At 38.2% G+C, this 21,008-nt stretch overlaps 1 protein-coding gene across 2 annotated transcripts in view; it reads right to left on the bottom strand.

The window, feature by feature from the left end:
• The window catches only part of MRPS9 (mitochondrial ribosomal protein S9), a 61,677-nt gene that overhangs the window by 4,127 nt on the left and 36,542 nt on the right, over positions 1–21,008 (bottom strand). For both annotated transcript variants that reach the window (XM_028103990.2, XM_088026604.1), the window contains exons 5-9: positions 15,406–15,485; positions 6,912–6,991; positions 6,002–6,077; positions 3,377–3,542; positions 2,342–2,450 (exon numbers count right to left, since the gene is read on the bottom strand). In XM_028103990.2, the coding sequence (XP_027959791.2) occupies positions 2,342–2,450; positions 3,377–3,542; positions 6,002–6,077; positions 6,912–6,991; positions 15,406–15,485 (511 nt within the window). The remainder of the gene's footprint in view (positions 1–2,341; positions 2,451–3,376; positions 3,543–6,001; positions 6,078–6,911; positions 6,992–15,405; positions 15,486–21,008) is intronic.

The raw sequence follows: 21,008 nt of genomic DNA, 5'->3' as shown, positions 1-21,008 counted from the left end.
TACAAATGCATGCTTTTTATTTTTAACTGCTTAGAATGCTAACCTTATCTCCCCTATTACACGGCTAGTGCTGTGTGAGGAACGCATTTCTTTTGCACAGATGATCAGTTAAGAGTTACTTTAGTGGTTGCCTGACAGAGCAAAGGCCTTTCCAAATCAGAAGGGTTATTAATCTTTGTATTCCACAGTACTAGGCACTTAGTAATAAATGTCTGTTGTATAAGTGAATGGATGAATGAACAAAAATTTTCTGATAACACTGGGAAGGCAACACAGTCAACGTTCATTCCCAATGATCTATTTGTGCAAACAGCCTGAATAAAGGACCCTGGAAAGACAGCTAGCCATCCAGCTGACTTGTAGGCGAGCATCTGAGAGATCAAGTCCAATTCTCCTACAAACTAGCAAAGTGACCTTAAGTATCTGGGCTAAGGTCACACAGCTAGAAAACAGAACTAGAAGCGAGATCACTGGATTCTCAGTTCAGCTGTCTTCCTGCTGGTCAGTGGTCACCTTGCTGCTGAATTTGTAAGCTCCTGGTTGCTCCTGCATGTGGGAAGCCCAGCCTAGCACAATCCCTACAACCACTTTAAGATGACGAGACAGTCCGGGTGCCCATTTCTGCCAAGATTCTCTACTTAGGCTTCCCAATCAGAGAGGAAGTCTCTTGATGATAGAAATCGTATCTTAAATAGCTCTGCTATCGGGGCGCCTGGGTGGCTCAGTTGGTTAAGCGACTGCCTTCGGCTCAGGTCATGATCCTGGAGTCCCGGGATCGAGCCCCGCATCGGGCTCCCTGCTCAGCAGGGAGTCTGCTTGTCCCTCTGACCCTCTTCCCTCTTGTGCTCTCTATCTCTCATTCTCTCTCTCTCAAATAAATAAATAAAATCTTAAAAAAAAAAAAATAGCTCTGCTATCTTCACAACACCCAGAACAAGATGGTGCACACAGACCATCCTTAGTAAGTGCCTGCTGAATTCAAACTGGAAAATAAATTCTAAGGATACCTATTGATTTATGAGTTCAAGCCATAACTGAGATTTATGGTTAAAGCATCAGGAGTTATATCCAAAAGTAAACTAACAGGTTATTATTGGTCAAATGCCATTCCTCCAAGCAGTTTCCAGTGCTGACATTCTGGGTCTCTCTCTGGCTTTTCTTAAGGGAAAGAAGAGCTTCCTCTACCCATTTCCCTGTGAGAAGGATGGCAGAATTAGCCTACTCCATTTGAATGGAGTTAGAGTGGGTTACTCCTCGACACAAACACACATACTAATAAAATAAACATACATTTCCTGAAGTCATTATTTGGTCCAGAAACTTGCACATTAACAGGGTCCTCTTTTCCTTACATAAGCACTGGGATCAGCGGAGCTTTTGCCTCTTTTCACCTTAAATAGTGCACTACACATTCAGGAAACAGAGTCTAATCATGCAGAACTTGTGTTACTTGTGGATAATGACAGTAACTACTAGAAAAATAATAACCGCCTCCAAAAGAGGCCTTTAGATAGTGACTCACAGAGATCGAAGATGAGCATATTTAGAGGACTTGAATTGTAATACTTATTTATGATTAATGTCTATTTCTCCATGGGATACAAAGTTCAAAAAAATAAAACTGCCATATTTGGCACTGGGAACTAAAGCAAAGCATGATGAGCTCTTGTTTTAACACATCAGTGTCAGGTTTCTTTGCTTGCTCATTATGTAATCAGTTTCCTCTGAGTAGCAAAAAAAATCCAGAGCGTAAAGCAGACTTCTTCTAATACTTATGCTGGTAAAAGCCAAGGTTGGTTTCTGTTGTTTTGTGCACATCTGCCCCCCAACTAGGGAAACAGAAGGTGGGAATCTACTTTTCTTTCATTTTGGCATAGTCTGCATTTCAGAAAAGAAGATACGTCTAAAATACTCAACTTCCAGTAGGATCTGAAAGAGGAGGAAGATTCAATTAATGAGGAATTCTAGAGACGCTTTTTCAAAATCTGGAAAATCACATTAAAAAAAAATGGTGACAGGGCACCTGTGTGGCTCAATCGTTGGGCGTCTGCCTTCGGCTCAGGTCATGATCCTGGAGTTCCAGGATCGAGTCCCGCATCGGGTTCCCTGCTCAGCAGGGAGTCTGCTTCTCCCTCTGACCCTCCCCCTTCTCATGTGCTCTCTCTCTCTCATTCTCTCTCTCAAATAAATAAAATCTTTAAAAATAAAAACAGTTGACAGCTTCCCTCTAGCTAGTTTGATTTAATTACATTGGTAAAGAGAAACAATCATTCAGACATATATAATCAGAAAATCATAAGGCTTTTTAATATAAAGACAAAATGCAAAACGAGAAACGAACCTGTCTTGTGTCACTGGGAAGTAAAGCAGGTAATCGATTCCATTTACTTTTATTTTTCCACTTCCATGCTCATAAACAACTGCTTCTGCTTTTGCACTCTTTCTTTTACCTTTGTAAATACAGAATTTCTATTAGTAAAAATCTTCGAGGTGAATGTTTTGAGATAGGTAAAACGATGTTATATTTTTTCCCCAGAAGGACCATATACTATTACACTGTATATAGTAAAGTTCTATGAGTATTACACGTCAAACAAAAATAAAACAGGCAAACTACACCATAATCGATGCAATAGAGCTTATTACGGGGTAATTTTGTTCCTCAACTCCATTTTAGGAACACCACAATGATTTAAAATTAGTTTCAATGAGCAATGAAGTAATTTGTATTTATTTATGTTACTTTAGAAAAACAACCACTTTACAGTGTTCTTCTTTGATAATCAGTATATCTAATCATATAACTTAAAAATATATGAACAGTATAATAAAATATAATTAGTAAAAAAGAAAAGAATCCTCAGGAAAGGTCCCATTTCTTTGAAAGCATTAGTTGAAATGCCAAGGAAGAATGCTCAACTGTGAAGAGTTGCAGGTTTATCATTTAATGGGTCAGGCCTTAAAAGCTGCATCGTAACGAAGGTCTGCGTGGCTCCAAGGAAGATGTGAGGTTGAGGACCTCAAGTTTTCACGTTTCACAGTTTCAGTATCCAAGCAGATTCCCTGAGCATTTTCATTTTAGATGGGAAACCTTTATCACAAACATTTTTTGTCTCTGCCAGTTGAAAATGAAAAAGATTTAACATAAGTCTAAAAATAAAAAGCGTCAACAAGATGGGGTAGGTACGCATCCACATTTTTTCTTGGGACATGAGAAGGTTCAGATTTTTGAAACTTCAACAGTCTTAAAAATTAGAAAATTCAGTGTTACGGTAGCAAAAAACAAATGGACCAACTGAATAACAGGGAGTGATAGCAAATCAAAATAATTGTTTCTCGTTTTCACAAAATTTTTCTCTCCACAGAATGTCATTACCTTCGCTGGTGCTGAAGGCCATTCCTTGCTCATCATACTGCACAGGTTCAATCAGCTGTTTTTTTGATTGAATAGTTACACTCCTACGGAATCTCTGCACAAATTCTTCTTCGACACCACTGTGCAGTGTCAATAACCTTTCTAGCAGCCGAATGAACTGTGCATACTACAGACAATAAAATAAAAATTCATTAGAAGATGCAAGTGTAATTGCATTTGCTAAATTTTTTTCTATTTTTGTATACCTGATCTTTCCAATGTTGCTTTTCTTGATGAATTTTGACAGGATGACACTCCTGCACCTTCATGCTGCTTTTAAAACAGCATGTAGACGCAACACTTCCCGTGTATCCCTCAGTGCCCAATCTTTTCTTTTGAGAAACAAGAGACTTAGCAAGCAAAGAAAAATCAGCTTCTCTGTATTTTAATTACATGAAATTGAGATTTAAATTCATTTTCAAAAAATATTTAGATGATCTTCAAGTGTAATTTCTACTCTTTTATTAACTGGATCAAGAGGAGGTTTAAAAATAATTTCCAGTTATGTATAGTAAAATGGGAAGAGCTTGATTTTGAGAAAATGTACCTCTTAAATTATATTTCATAATACATTTGGCAAATATATCTTTAGCTGTTCAAGCTGTGTTACTTTAATGTTTATGATTTCCTTTAAAACCGAACAATCAAGCTATTTAAAAATTCAAGAGATACTTGACTTAAAGGGCAACCTCTTGAAATAAATTATCCCTGCTACTCTGTGAGTTTTTTTTAATAGTTCTCGAACATGTGATTAGAAAGTAAACAACTTGGTATTAACCCCTTAAAATTGACGCCAGAGTAATCATTCTAAAGTGTTTATGCAGGAGACAACTAATACTCGAGATCCTTAGTTAATGTGGAGTGTGAGACCCAATTTTTGATAACCTTATTTGTGTTTTTGTCAACCCTAAAAATCATACTCCTCTTTGTCGCCTCTGACTTTATCGTGAACATCTGCCATTAATGATTTGAAATGTGGAAAAATCTCAACAGTAAGTTTTAAGAGACTGCTTCAATTACTGCTTCCTGTGCTGTCACAATAAAAGAGAGGGGAATTTTCTAGGTAAGGGTGACAGACTTTGCCACCTGCGGTACCTGGACTGACACAGCTCTGTTCTTCCCCTCCATTTCTGGGCCTGTGCCCTCTGCTCTCAGCGGTTCTCTCAATTCCATCACATGCTGACTATAAACGTACAGAGGGGTAGCTACGAGTCTGGCATGGCCTTTCTGATGAGCGAGGGGTAAGGTTTAAGAAGTCCCTGCCTCCCCCTGCCTCCCTCACCTTGATACCAGCCAGCAACTTCAGGACCTCTTCTGCTATCCAGTACCCCAAAAGTACAGCAGACTATCATCCACACATCTACTGTCTATGATTAGGAGATACATTCATCATTATGTGTATGTATGGAAAATGCATTTATTTGGTCTTCCCAGTTGCACACCTCTAAAAAAAAAAGTCCTTGGGATGTTTTCAAAATGGAGAAACAAAAAAAACCCCCAAAAAACAAACTTGTATTATAAAAAAATCAAAGCAGCCAGAAAACACAGGAAACAATGAAATGATACGTTCAATGAAGAAGCAAAGAGATTTTTTTCCATTAGATCCAAATGCAGCAATAGCGACTTGGCAGTTAGGATATTAGAAATTAACTCCAGATCTACCACTCACCAAATGCCTGACACCTTGCTAAGCAAGTTGCAATGTTTCCAAATCATTAATTTCTCCAATATGTTAAATGAAAAAAAGCGCAATTTAAGTACATGACTTAAAATCAACACGGGTGGCAAGGTACTAACAATGTTAGCCAGTGCCAATGGAAGAAAAAACCCTTCTTGGAACAATTTGTGAAACTTAAACTCAAATCTTCTAGAAATAATCTAAATTTAGAATATCAACATATTTAAAACATCAAATTTCCTCAGATAATATTGGCGTATATTAGAGCCTTTAGCAAAGGAGCACTCCAATGAAAACCTAAAGCAGGGGGCACAGACTTTATAGGGTATAAGACTCACCTGGGGAGCTGGTTAAAAAGAATTCCTGGGTGACACCCCTGGAAATTCTGAGCGAGGTCTGAATTCTTAGGAAACTGCATTTTCTAACCAGTTTTCTGGCTGCATTTTAAGTGATTCTGACATAGGTGGTTTCTCAGATTCCAAGATGAAAAATACCACCCTTCTAGATACTGCATACAAGTAGGCCAGGGAGCAGCAAATTGCACAAGGGCGACCATGCGCTCTTTTCTTTTTCTACTTCACCTGTGATAACTCCTTACATTAGCTTGTAAAACGAGCTATCGGCTTTACTTAAGGAGATGAAAACTGACCTCTGCTGCGCTTCCCTAGAACCGCCAGCGGAGGACACCGAGGGCACTTGTGGATAGGAGGGTCTGGCCAGAAGGCATGTCACCTTCCTGACTGCAATAAGGCCCTTTGGCAGAAACCAACTATACATATGTTTTAGAAAGGAAAACTGTCTTAGGAACACCTGCCTCTGAGGAACATTACCGTGACGATCCTAAATACAGCAATTGTCTGCATTCTTACAGCACAGGTCCCCTTAATTTTAAAAGATTAATCACTCACATCTTGATCTGACAGTTTTTCCACTAACATTTCTTCTAGTTCCTCCTTAATCAGCCATCTGCTGCCAATCAGGTCTCTGTTAAAATATCACATATATTCTCTTTTAAATTAACCATGCAATTAGAGTTCTATCACAAAAGATCCCACATGCAGTAGCGATTCTTGATTGGGAAACAATTTTTGTATTCTAGAACATTAAAATTTCACCTAAGTAAACTATTAAACTATTTTTTAGAAGTGTTATTTCATTCCCTCATTCTACTTTAAGAAAGACACCCAGTCTAGCAAATGTTTTATTGGAGGACTTAAACACGTTCTTGTGGAACTCATTTGATACACCAAGCTACCAGGTTTCTTAAAAATTAACACTGTGCTTGTTTTCCATTATTTACTTCAAAGGAGAAGCAATGGACACAAAGTTGACCTGCCAGAGGACTAAAGTAGTAATCAAGTCCAAAGAAAGAGCTAGCGGTGGTTAAGTATGACTTCAACAAGGGATTCTCAAAGACTTGTGTCTTCTGCATAAGAAGGAGTGAAGCACCGGGCTGACAGATCTAACCTATCACTGTTTGCCCAATGGAAGTCCAAATCTTAACATTTACACGCCTGAATTGTTTTTGGTATTTCAGTAAATATACAGCTACATAAACAAAAATGCTGAGGATCTCCTCTTCAAAAGTTAAGTGCCATTTAATACATAAATCTGGAATGAAGATAAAAATAACAGCTGTAAGATCTACTTCCTCCCAAACAAAAAACCAGCCTGTTATTTTGACCCCTAACTTTAATGATCGATGCTGAAATCGGGAACACACTTCTAGGCTTTAAGTATGCCTAAACACCACCAATGACAAGTGGCATGTTTTTCATTCAAATTTTGCATGTATTTTAATGCGAGAGAAGAACTTACTTGGTTTTTTCTGAAAATAAACCTTTGGCTTGCAACTGGTTCTGATGCTTTTCTGCTTCTAGTAGCTTTCCATATGCTTCCTGTGGCAAATAAAATATACACGCTAAAATAAGAGCTACGGTACATTATGACTTCTACTTCATATTTTCCCTGTGAGCATCCCTCATTTCAGAAGGGACCTCCTCACAGAATCTAGCTGCACAGCAAATAACACTGAAAACACTTTTTAATTATACTATTTCTCACTCAAACTAAAGGACGGTAATTTCAATGAGAATTTAGTATCATACATAATAGCAAATGTTAACTGATTTTCAAATAACTCTAAGAAATTTACTCTAAAAAAATTCTAGTGAGGTTGGAAAACACAAAAGAAAGCTACAAACGATTTTCCTTTAAGTTCCACAAAAATAAAGAAATCATAATTTATATAGCAATATGCACTTTAAATTTAGGGAATTAACCAGCAAAGTTATGATATTTACAGCTGAACTACTGATCTAATATTCAATATTTACATATTTAAGTCCTCACCAGGTTAGTCTATGTCTTAAACAGTTTTCTATTATATTTGTTTCATTATTTGATTTGTTTCCATTAATTTACTTTCCAACAAAGTCTGTAAATGTGTCACTTGTTAAATTGTAATGTAAACGGGGGGAAAACTGCCATTTTGTTAGAACTTGTAAAAAGCAATAATCTGGCAATGAATAGTATCAATAAAATACATTTTCCAGGAAATGAGTTTACAAAAGTAGAATCATGCAAGTTGTCTCCCAGTTTTTTGACTGAACAAATTTTCATTGAGGACTCACATCCAATATGTGTGTATTCACTTATAATTTAACATAATCTACCATACTGATACCTAATGAGTAGACATTTTCAAAGGATGAGCCAGAGATGATATAAATGACATTTTTTTCTTGCTGATCATGACACCTTCCAATATCATCAGCTACTTACTGTCAGATAATGAAGACACAACTTGTCACTGTAGACATGTTCATCCATCTCTCAAATAGTCTTAATAATTTCAAATTTTGGAAGGGCAACTTCTTGTTGGCTCTGATTAAACTGCCAGAGGTTGCTGCCAGAGTTTGTTCTAAGAAAAGGGGAAGTGTCCCTTTGCATGGGTTTCTGTCTGTACCAGGGTGCGTACATTAACAGTGTACATGAGGATGTCAAACAAAGTGAAACCATCACCAGTTTGGTAACTGTAAAGGTAAGTTTCCAGGGCAGCAGCGGCAGCATAAGCATAGAACTGGTTAGAATTGTAATTTCTCAGGCCCTAACCCAGACTTTCAGATGAGCAACCTCTGGGGTGGGGCCCACTGATCTGTTTTAATGATGACCCTAAGTTACATACACTGACGTTTGGATCTAAACACTAGAAGTATCAAGAGTCTAGTTCAACATAATATAGCAAAGGGACAAATTCAGTTAATTCTATTCTAGTGTCCACATTAAGTATAACAATCTCTACAACTATATCCAAAGCACAAATCCATCGCCCGTAGCAGCAGTACTACAACCATCTACCCCCAAAGAAAGCAAAAATGAATGTGAACCATCCACATGTAGTATATATACCTGCTATTCAACTTAAAATTCTACAATTTATCTCCAAAGAATTGGTAAGCCTCATTTGACTGGCTGTGTATTTTAACTCCCAAGAATTGGTTAAGTCTCATTTGACTTTTAACTCATTTTAAAAGGCTAAGATACTGGATTGTGACCCCACCTGGATACCATATCAGAACAATTTCTGTGCACCTGTTTCTAGAAAGCAATTCTCAAATGCTCTGAATAGGTAAAATAAAGGAAGAAAGAAGAACCCAGAAGACGAATCCCATCCCACTTGTACAAAGTAGACAGACACAGCGCACATGGTATCTCTCTGTGCACCAGGCCCCCCGCTGTCAGCAGGCTGGCCCTAGCCACACTGCTACACCTCGGGGCTCTGGTGAAGGAATGGCATCAGTCTCTCTGGTCTGCTCCAGAGTCTGGACGTTCTGAGGGTACGGAAGTCAGAGATATTCTATCTTTCAAATCCAGCTAAAAAAAATGCAAATCCAAGAGAACACCAACAACAGTAATAAGATGCCTTCTCCTGTTTGTAAGGCTGTTAGTTTCTGGAATAACTATGACAACTAGAAATAATAATAACTATTATTATTATTATTGACCTGCCTCACAGTCAAATTTCAAGTCAATGTGTGGACTGCTAAAGTCATCATCATTTTCCAGTGACTCTGGACCAACTTTTAAGTCCATACTCTTCTTCACAATTTTTTCACTATGTCATTACCTTTCATGGTTATATTTAGCTCCATAATGATTTAGAAGTAGTACAAGCGAAATAATGAGAAAAAAAATGAGGACTATGAGAAAACCACCCATGAATAGTACATGTCAAATTTCAAACATGGTAAATTTTATTCATTTATGGCAGATGCTTACACTTTCATGGTTGTGATCCATCGAATTATGTAATTCTCACTAAGCCACCCCATACATTTCTTTAAATAGGAAAACATGCATCAAGTATTTAGCGCAGTACCTGACCTGCAGTAATGGTCAAGAAATGACAGCAGGGGGGCGGTATGGCACTCAAGAGTCTAACAGTTGAAACAATTTTACTGGTGTACCATTTCTATTTATTCTTTCTCTTCTATATAAATAAAGTCACTCTAGAGATCCTACCTTGGTTAGAGACAACAGCTCTCTGGAAAGTAGATTCTATAGCTTCAGCTCCCTGAAGAGATGTGTACTAACCTGCATCAAAAAATCCCTGAGGGTATAAAATATGCCAGGAACTGTCAACATCACAGATTATCACTGGTAGCTTCTGGTATATTGTTAAGTTTCCACTTAATTTTTAAAGGACACTAGAGAATTAGCGTGACCCCACCTACACTAAGTTTATATACTGTATTTAATAGTATAATTTTCAAATACGACAGGAATAACCCAGATGTGAAATGCTGAATCATTAATCACAGCTATGATTAATATTTCATAAAATCAAAGCAAGCCTATCCACCCCTCGTGTCATCAGATTTCCATAATGTATGAGTCAAATTTAGAAGGTGCCTAATTTGAAAATACCAGATGCTCAGGTTGCAGAAAAGGGATGCGTTTAAACTAAACCCTTCCAAGAGCATGAGCAATATGATTTTTTAGTATTCTTCTAAAATCTGTTTTGGCTATAATAATCATGTAGAAATTCCAATTTTCGGAAGGGTAAACAAAATTTCTTGTGGGGGTGGTATCAGAAAAGTCAACTGTATTTTGATACCCAAAACATACACTAATAAACTAATAGTAACTGTCATCTTAGATACTAGTTAAATAACAGAATAGTAATGGACTTAAACTATGTCTGTCAAAAAGAAAAAAGTCACAGAAAATCAGATTTCCTAAGTAGCAATCTTCCCAAATTTTTGGCTACTGGCATATACAATGAAATAAAATGAAATAAACATAGAATTCATCTATCATGGTTACTGCTATTTATCTAATGTTTTAAGTAACATACTGCTATCACACACCCTTGCTAACACTTTGTGAATACAATATGCTGCCTTAAAGGGGCATGCAGAGAGATGTCAGCACCACTCTGTAGCTTTTTAAAAATCAGCACTTTGCACAGTTTTAAAGGAGTTATTTCATAATACCTCATTGTGAGAAGGGTCACTGTTTTAACTCCATTTTTAAAGATAAGGACACTAAATCAAAAGTTTTAAATATTCACCACAAGGTTACAAAGACAATGCAAACTACGTAAGAATTCTGTGGCACTAAGTCCCCAGGACTTCTGCTCATTGGACTCTGGGATCTTCACATAGTGAAGTCACTTCGAGGGCTGTTGTTCTCATGCTTTATGAACACAGAAGGTTAAGTCATTTAAAATAAATCAGAGACTTTCTAAATAAGCCAGGCTTTTTTCAAAAGGCAAATGAATCCCGTTTATGCATAAGTTATCGGATTAGAATTACTTGGTTTTCTTTCAAATTTTAACTTTTTTCCATTTCAGCAGAGTAGTTTAAATAATATATAATGATCTACTTATTCCTTAATTTCAAACTTTTTTGGGTAGGGATTTCATCTGTGGCCATGTAATTCCTTCAATTCACGGAAATACTTTGAAAATATTCCATTGTTTACTGTAAAACGAGTCCTAAAATATAAATGAGGTTTATAGATTTAAGAGACTCAATTCCCAGTGCAGTAAAAACTGCATCTAAAAAGAGATGCACAACCACATCATAGAAACTGGGGTGAGGGAGATTGTGTAAAATGTCAGCAAATGCCTAAAGTGTTTGATAAATGATTTTTTCCTAAGCTCTGGTCTCATGGAACGTTAAAAGGGGCTCTGGGCAGAAAGGGTTCCGTGACCCGATGTTTGAGCAGTAGTGGGTTACTGCAACAGGCTTCTTTACCACTGGACTTTATCATGCTATCACATGGCTCCTGGTGGAGTTTCCCAAGACTCAATGTGCGGCACTGCCAAACTCACTTCGTGGCAGAACCTTTTTCATGAACCATATTTTATAACCTGTGTTTCTTAGCAAGCACTTAGGGAAAGGCTGCAGTAGACATGCCCGGACTTAATGAATCATATTTTACAAAGGGTTCCCACTTCAGAGTCAAATAATCACCTCCTGTAATGAATTTTAAATAATTTTCAATTCGCTTATAGTGAGTTAATTTAAAATTTTTCAAGAACATGTATATATTAACAAATAAACCTGAATTAACATTTTTCCCACAATTAGAGGCCCTGCCCAAACTCAACCATGGCTGTCCAGGTTGTAAATGTCTCGCTCATGGGCACAGCCTTCTTCCACCACCAGCGTGGCCGGTCTTGGACAGGTACCCCTCGACCCCCCCCCACTAGGCTGCCAGGCCCCAAGGGCACACAGACCACCCTTCCGGCCTGTCTCCTGACTGTGCACACTGGGTTTTCTCCTCATCTAGAGCAAGGCTATTCACAGCTCAGTTGTACCATGGCACAGGATTTTCTTTTCTGCACGCACACATATATCCTCTTTAAAAATTCTTCCCTTTCCTTCATACTTTGGCTCAGTTGTTTCAGGAAACTTCTCTTTTTCTCCCTGTTTGTTCCTTCTGCTCCTGAAACCCTAAACTGAAACTCTAAATCATGTCTGAAAAGTATACAAGTTCTCCTCGTCACATGGCTATTAAGGAAATGGAAAGCCATCCATTTTGGGTGAGAAAAGACAGATGAGCCAGTGCCATCAAGCGTGGAGCTCCCTTTTCAGTACTCAACGATCCTTTGAGAAACTCCTTAAGTCTCTTATTTCTTCTTACTTAAACTACTTTTTATTGTTTAAGACATTACTTGTTTAAACTGTCCTATATTTTTTACATTACATATGCACACCATATTCACTACAGTGTAAAATCAGTGGGTTTTTATTGACTTTCCCGGGAACCTGAAGACATGGACATATTATCGTATCCGTAGGAAAAAGGGAGTTCCAAGGAAGGTGGTAACAACCTTTGGAAAGTAACACATTTACAAAGTCTGAGACCACCACGGATCAGCACATTTCCTCCACTTTACGCTTTCCTATCATACTTCACTTCTGGGCAGGAACAATAAATTGCTTCTTTCTTCTTGTCCTCATCTTCCCTCAAAAACCTCCCTGCCTCTCCACAAAGACCAGATGGACTGATGATAGGCCAATTGGAAACAGTGTTCACTAAAACATTGTATGTTATCCTGAACTGTAAGCCACATCGGGACTCTGTTGTATTAGTTGCTGTGAGGTAATATATAAGTCTATTATACAAACAGTGACCAAATACTAAAAAGAGGAATTGGCATTATTACGGAAGATAAAAAGGTTAATTGATGTCAGAAAGGTCTCCTGGGCAGAACTGCACACATGCTCTAGATCTGTGGGGTTTTTTGTTAAAAAGCTTGGCCCACGACTGCCATGCCTGACAAAATTACAGTTGGCTAATGATAAAAACCTAGTTTGGCTTATGGCCTTTTTACCCTGTCACATGGTAAGAAACTGTATCAAAGAAATGGCAAGAACAAAGATACATTTCCAAGTGTTTAGGGCCTGCCACAGTCTTTGGGGGCTGACTCCTTGCTGCAGTGGGATCACTCTCCTACAGAACGAACAGCATCTGACACCCCCCACTCCCCCTGCCAAGAGAAGGCAGACCCCACCCCCCCAGCCAAGAGAAGGCAGAACAAAGAAGCAAGCAAACACATGAAGCAGTTTCAAGTTTTATCCTTTCCATTTTACCCAATGCCTGACTTCCCTACAAAACCACTTCTGTAAGCTGACCAGTGGATATTTAGTCACATACCATTTCAAAGTAACAAAGTAACAGAGAGCCTCTAGGAGGAAGCTCATCTGCATGATCTAGGAAATGAGGCTGGTAGGACTACAGCTGTTAATTAATAACACTGGCCATACAGGGCGCTGATTGGCATATATTTAGGAAAGCATTTGTCCTTTTCTCCACGCATAAATTTACTTTAAGATTCCATAAAAAGAAGTTTTGCAAATACAAGGTTTTATTAATTATCCGAATTAAAATGCTCAAGTTAACCCAAAAGAGCTGTAATTCATACGTGTAAACTGTTCCGATGAGAAATACAACAAATGCGAAGCCCCACACTGCTTGGGGAGTCAGAACACCCAACAAAATAAACTGCCCTAAATTACTGGAGTTTCACTAAAACAGAAAAGCCCAAAGAACTCTGCTCTACATAACAGAAACTATATTACTCAAAAAGAAAAAAACAAACCTTAATTAATCAGACGTAATTTGACATTTTCAGTCAGAGTACAGTAGCATTTTATCCACTGAGAAACCGATCGGTTTTTTGAGCAGTACCTTTCTAAAACACAGAAACCAACCCAAATCGAAGTTAGGCCCCTCTACAATGCATAATTTCTTCATTCTGATGGAATGCAACAAAACATCTTGCCCTTGGGTTGCTCAGTTTCAGCCCAAACAAATGCAAATGGCGTGTCAGCTGACAGCTGTTTGGTAAGGCTCCCCTACACGACCTGCATGCTTTACTTTTTTCCGTGAAACTCGGGATGAAAGGCAGAAGGCAGGAAGAGAATTAATGTAGCATACAGTCTAAAGGCAATGCTACAACCGTGATTAAGTAGAAAAGTTAAAAGGCACAGATTTTCCACAGCTTCGCTGCGTGCAACCCATCCGTGTAACAAGTTGACAGGCCTAGCGCGTCAGCTCCATCATCCCCTCCGACAGCTAAAACGCAGCACTGCATCCCTTTTCAGAGAAAATTTGCGTCTGCACCATGAAGCGTTGTACATTATTTCTTAGCACTGCAGGGGGCTCAAGTCCATATGGAACCTTCACAAATATTACCACAGATCAAACCAGCGGCGTTGGGAGGCAGATTTGACATACCTATTTAAATGAACAGCAGGGGTCCTCGGGCAGCCTCGGGCTGCGGGGGCAGCTCGGCGGAGCGCCAGCCGCAGCTCCATTAGTCAGCAAAGACACACTCTACATTTATCATTCATTTCATTTCTGCCAGGGCAAGAAGCTCATTTGCCCAAGGTCAACAAAAAGCGAAAAGAAGGTTTTCTTTTTTTTCCCCCAGAAATAAATGTACCTGACAAGTGGGGATTTTGTCCTTTGGGTCTGTGGAGCACAAATAAACACCAGAGAGTTCTAAAAGAGCCGAGTGAATGTGTGCCTGGGATTCAAGCAACCTGAAAGCTGACTGAGGATGCGGAAGCCCAGTGAGTGTTTTTGCAACTTTTAAAAATCATTCTGTGAAGAAAATAAAACTTGACATCGCATTCTTAAGGTAACACGGGTCCTGTTGTCGAAAACCGGGTATTAGCATCTAGCCATTTTATTCATAGCACCCTAGGGAACCCCCAAATTTGCACGCTACCAAACACAGCTCTGAACCAACAACAGAAAGCTGTTCCCAGTACACTCAAACACAGATGCAAGTCACAGTGTAATAACACCATTTCTTAGGTCTTTTGGAGGCACAAATTCTAGACTCCTGATGCTGCACTTGCTTACTCTGAAAGGCAAAAACTGTATATGAATAAACAGAAAGTACAGACGACATTTTGACTCTCTCTGTGGTCAATGCCTTACAGCCCCTTGGCAGCAGCACATACTCATCCCCTTTCCAGTTTCGCGCCTCACCTTCTGCACATACGTGCATTATTACTGAGTGGAGCACTTACCTCCTAAAACGATCTCAATTTGTTAAGAACCAGCATTTGAAGGCCAAACCATCCTGATACAAATTCTGTTTATTAACCTTTAGCAAAAATGAATTAATAATATATACAGTCTTTTGACATACTGTCTTACCTCTAGAGGTCTTAGTTTCGCTCAATATGAAACATACTAGGTAAATCCTGAAGCCAAGCAAAATCTCTGGTACAGTCACTTAGCTTACAGTTCATATTATTAATCATCGATGTAATATACTTACATGCATTAATGAATAATACGACTGTTTGCCAGTATAAAAGAGAAAATGAAATGGACGGCCATCTTCTCCCCACTGGATTGCTAATAAAAAGCCAGATGAAAACAAATAAACAAAAATAAAAATTTATGCAGAGAGAGACCAAATAGCTATGTTTAACTGAAGTTAGGAGACATGTCTACAATTCTGATTAACTTTTAAAAATGACAAAACAGCATTAATATTTAGAATTTTAATATTTAGTTCAGCATGTTTAACGTGCATGCAAACTATTTAGGATATTTAATATTCCACACTCATTAACATAAAACAAGGTTTGTATCTTCGATAAAATATTCCTGTATATTTCATCATGAGAATTTCTAGAACTTGTTTTAAATAAACACACATAAAATAGCAAAAATCATCTTGTTGGAACAAAAAAATCTAGGTTTGGCTATAAATACAACACGCTCCCATATTCTTAAAAAGGGAAACTGATAAAGTAATAACGTCGTACATTCAGGAAATTAGGAAAAGGCATAATAAAACAACAAAGAAAAAAAACTAAATGGATTTTTCCATGCCACATTACTTGTCCCAACTCTGTGGTGACATACCTCTGAGAGTTTAAACGTCTAAAACAGAAGGGGCCCCCACAAAGTGTTATGTGTAATTCCTTTTGAAATACAGATGGTCATTCACATCTAATAAACACCAAACAAACTGAGGAATGGAGTCACTGTAGTAAATAAACCAAACCTGACTCCACATCCTTTGCCCTTATTTCTACTGAGTTGTTTCTCGGTTAACCATTTATGGGAACTTCAATACATTAAAGGTATACTCCTCTGTCAATTACAGAAGTTGAAAACTCTTTTCTCCCAATCTGTCACTTCTTTTACAAAAATTATTTTTTAGAGAAAGCATCTTTCTTTTTTTTTTTTAAGGATGAAGTGCTTTATCTTTTTTTTCCCCCCATGGGGAGGGTGTGTGAGACAAACATAGACAGCCTTAATGTGTTGAAATCCTGTGTCATCCATCTTTTAATTTGGTTTACAGTGTCCTTCATAGTCAAGAAGTTTAAAATATATGTATACTGTAGAATCTCTCACTTTCCTCTATGGCATGGTTTATTGGCTGTTTCTCACTATCATCCCTACTAAGGAGTCTTGTTAGACATCTTTTTCCTAATTGCCTCTCTCCCCATGAAACTTCAATACCACCAATATACTGTGGATCTGTTGATGTACCCGGTGGCCCTTTGGAGGGCTGTAAACATTCTAACAGCTCAGACATTTCTCATCTCCTATGAATCCATTTATGCCCCCCAGGGACAACATCACTCCTATGGAGAGAACATGTTTTAAGACTTTAGGCTTTCTAAAAACTATTTTCCTATATTTTCTTCTGAAAAAAAAATTTTTTTTTCATGTTCAGAAATTCCATCTATCTGAATTATGTTCATCAGGCAGAAATCCAAGTTATTACCTTGTCCAGCAAAGAGAATCTTTATCCCATCACTTTTTTGATACTATACTCTTCTGTTGAGTAAATCTTCTTTTAAAGATTAATTTTAGAGAGAGTGTGAGAGAGCACTCGCGTGAGCATGAGCAGGGGGAGAGGCAAAAGGAGAAGGAGAGAGAATCTCAAGCAGACTCCACACTGAGCACAGAGCCCAAAGTGGGGCTCGATCTCATGACCCTGAGATCACGAACTGAGCCAAAACCAAGAGTCCGACACTTAACCACCCAGGCGCTCCACTATGCTCTTGTGTTGAAATACCACCTGTACAATAAATAGAATACTTCTGCTTCTGAGGATAACTGACATTACACATAGGCCACTTTAAATGAATATATTTAAAACAAAGACCAAAATTTCATAATAAATTATGAAGGAAAGTCTTGATAGGGATTTTAGCTTAAAAAAGAAAACCAGATTCTTATATGCCAATGGTTGTGGATGAATTAAATACTTCTCCAACATCATTTTCACAGATTTCATGAAATCCTGCATATTTTCCAATATTTATAACTTCACTATGCAATCCATTTGCACTGTGTTGTTAAAGCAGTCAGTCAGAAAGCGCCTAAGAAAGACAAATATCATGGCTGCAAATAAGACTCTACTGTAAAAGTTGGGAGGGGTTTCTGAGGTGGGTCTCATTTCATGTGTGAGTGTGAGTATACAGAGGTGTATGTGTCTACTTGATTTCATAATACTTCATTCAATCTAAGATGTCACAGATTTTAAGATGTCCCATCATGTATCTTATACAAAGGAAGGAAAAAATGCTGGTCATCATGGTTTATATTAACTGTAAAATGAATCCTGTTGTCTAACTGCTAAAACTGAAAACTGTTTTAGAATTCACAAAATGCAGCATAAAAAACATGCTAATGCTGAATACTCTCATCTGGGCCACAGGTGTGTCTGTCAGAATACTGCACCACTACCACCATTTGATTAAAATAAGCTTTTGCTGCATTTTGATAGCGGGTAGGGTAAGGTTGCTGCATTATCCTTACTTCTTTTTAAAAATTGTTTTCTGCTTCTTGCACATTTACTCTTTCAAATAAAGTTTATAAATATCTCCCAAAAGTCCTATCAGGACTTTGATTAAAATTATATGTTTGTTAATGATTTTTAAGGAAATAACTTTGCAGTATCTTTCTTTACAGGAACATGAAATCTTTCTTCTAGTTATTCAGGCTTTCACCTATGAGCTTTAAGTTTCATAATTTTCTACATAAAAACTTGCATATTTTTGTAAGTTTTATCTGTTTTAGTTTTTTTTATATATATTTTATTTATTTGAGAGAGAGAGAGAGAGAGAAACAGCATGAGAGGGGAGAGGGTCAGAGGAAGAAGCAGGCTCCCCGCTGAGCTGGGAGCCCGATGCGGGACTCGATCCCAGGACTCCGGGATCATGACCTGAGCCGAAGGCAGTCGCTCAACTGAGCCACCCAGGCGCCCCTAGTTTTTGTTGTTCTTGACATTGCCCCCTCATTTAACTATGTTTTCTACAAAATCAACTTTATGCAATATACCCTTCTTTCACTATTTTTTCAACAAACTTTTTCTTTAGAGCAGGTCACAACAAAGTTGAGAGGAAGACAGAGATTTCCCATATACCATCTTTGCCCCATATATGCATAGCCACCTCCATTATAAACATCCCCTAACAGTGTGACACCTTTGTTACAAGCGATGAACCTACTCTCTCTGGTGCATTATCACACTAAGTCCATAGTTAACATTAGGGTTCACTCTCGTACACCCGGTGGGTTTGGATCCACCACTATAATACTATACAGAGTAATTTCAGTGCCCTAAGGATCCTTTGTGCTCCACCTACTCCCCTATAAACATCTGTCTGCAGGTTTCTGTGTGGACTTAAGTGTTCAACCCCTCTGGATAAATACCAAGGAACACAAATGCTGGATCATATGGGAAGAGTATGTTTAGTTTTGTAAGAAACCGCCAAACTCTCTTGTATCTTTTTTGTATTCCCAAGAGCTCCTGTTGCTCATCGTCCTTGGCAAAATTTGGTGGTGTCAATGTTCTGGATTTTGGCCATTCTAACAGGTATGGAGTGATATCTCACTGTTGCTTTAATTGGTATTTCCCTGATGTGAAGCATCTTGTCATATGTTTGCCATGTATGTATCTTCTGTGGTATCTATTAAGAACTTTGGCCAATTTTTAAATTGGGTCATTGGTTTTCTTACTGTTGAGTTTAAGAGTTCCTTGTGTATTTTGGATAACAGTCCTTTATCAAATGTCTTTTCCAAATATTTTCTACAATCTGTGACTTGTCTTTTCATTCTCTTGACAGTGTCTTTCTCACAGCAGAAAATTAGAATTTTAATGAAATCCAGCTTCTCTTTTGGTGTTTGTATATAAAAAGCCATGGCCAAACCCAAGGTCTTCTGGGTTATTAACTACTGATTCAATTTCTTTAACTGATATAGGCCTATTCAAATTGTCTACTTCTGGTGTAAGTTTTGGCAGATTGTATCTAACCTACAAGGAAATGGTCCATTTCCTTGTAGGTTATTGTATCTGAAGGCAGAGAGTTGTTCACAGTATTCCTTGATTATCCTTTTAATGTCCCTGGGATCTGTAGCGGTATCCTTTCTTTCATTTCTGGTACTAGTAATCTGTGTCCACACTCCTTTCTTTCAGTTAACCTGACTAGAGGCTCATCGATTTTGTTGATAAAACTGACATATAAAATTACCAAAGAACCAGTTTTTGTTGATTTTCTCCACTGATTTCCTGTTTTCAACTTCACTGACTTCTGCTATAATTTTTATCATTTTTTCTTCTACTTATTTTGGATTTAATTTGCTCTTCTTTGTCTAGTTTCCTAAGATGGAAGCTTAGATAAGTGATTTTAGATCTTCTTTTCTACTATACACATTCACAATGCTATAAATTTCCCTCTGAACACTTCTTTTGTTCATTCTTTTTATAAAGATTAAATATTAGAATTCCCTTGCCAGAGGCAAGGCTGAAAAGTTGATTGTTCTAGACTCTTTCAGTACATTTATCTATGTTTACCTACTGAAATACAGAGGACTGTCTGCATGTTTTTTAAAAACACAAATGGTATTAAGCTGTATTTATACTACATACTTCCTATAGACTATTTGTCTTCCCTGTCCCCCAAATTCATGTCGGAACCTAACCTTCAATGTGCTGGTATTTTGGTGTGGGGCCTTTGGGAGGTGATCCAGTCATACGGGCAAAGCCCTCATAAATAGGATGAGTGCCCTCACAGAAGGAACCCCAGAGATCCTGGGTCCCTTCGCCACGTGAGGACACAGGGAAAGACAGTGGTCTATGAACCAGGAAGCAGGCTCTCACCTGCTGTCTTGATTTTGGACTTCCCTACCTCCAGAACTAGGAAAAATAAATTTCTTTGGTTTGTAAGCTACCCAGAGTATGGTAACCTGAATGGACTAGGACAACACTACACCATTTTCACTTCCTTTTCTCACCCAACAGTGTGTCTCATTTGTACTGATACAACTAGAACTACCTTTTTCTCTTTTTTTCTTTGTGGACTGAGAGAGGGAGGGGAGAGGGAGAGAGACAGAGAACGGGAGTATGTGTGAATGAGGGGAGAGGAGTAGGGCAGAGGGAGCGGGAGAGAGAGAATCTTAAGCAGGCTCCAGTGTCAGTGTGGAGCCCTACGCAAGGCTCAATCTCACAACCCTGAAATCATGACCTGAGCCAAAATCAAGAGCTGGCGCTTAACCGAGACTGAGCCACTCAGGCACCCCTGAAACTACCTCTCTCTTGATTATCAGCATATTACTCCACAGTAGGATTCTCTGACAGTTTAGTTAGCTACCCTAATTGGTAAACGTTTAGATGGTTTCTAATTTTTTGCTGACACATAATATTTACAATTTCTAATCTGGTAAGTGTAATGATCTATCATTGTTTTATAAAACATTGTTTCTGATCTGATAATTTCCTATGTTTACTGGTTACTTGTATTTTCATTTATGAATTGCCTATTTTCCCCTTTGCCTATTTTGTCAGATGCTTAACTGACTGAGCCATCCAGGTACCCCTGTTGCTTGCTTTTTAAGTTTATACTGTCTTTTTTC

The sequence above is a fragment of the Eumetopias jubatus genome, unplaced genomic scaffold, assembly GCF_037043125.1.
Source record: "Eumetopias jubatus isolate StellerSeaLion01/CBP00866 unplaced genomic scaffold, mEumJub1_p1.0 scaffold_9, whole genome shotgun sequence".
Classification (NCBI taxonomy): Eukaryota; Metazoa; Chordata; class Mammalia; order Carnivora; family Otariidae; genus Eumetopias; species Eumetopias jubatus.
Note: the sequence above shows the minus strand (reverse complement) of the source record. Positions and strands in the feature narration are given on the sequence as shown.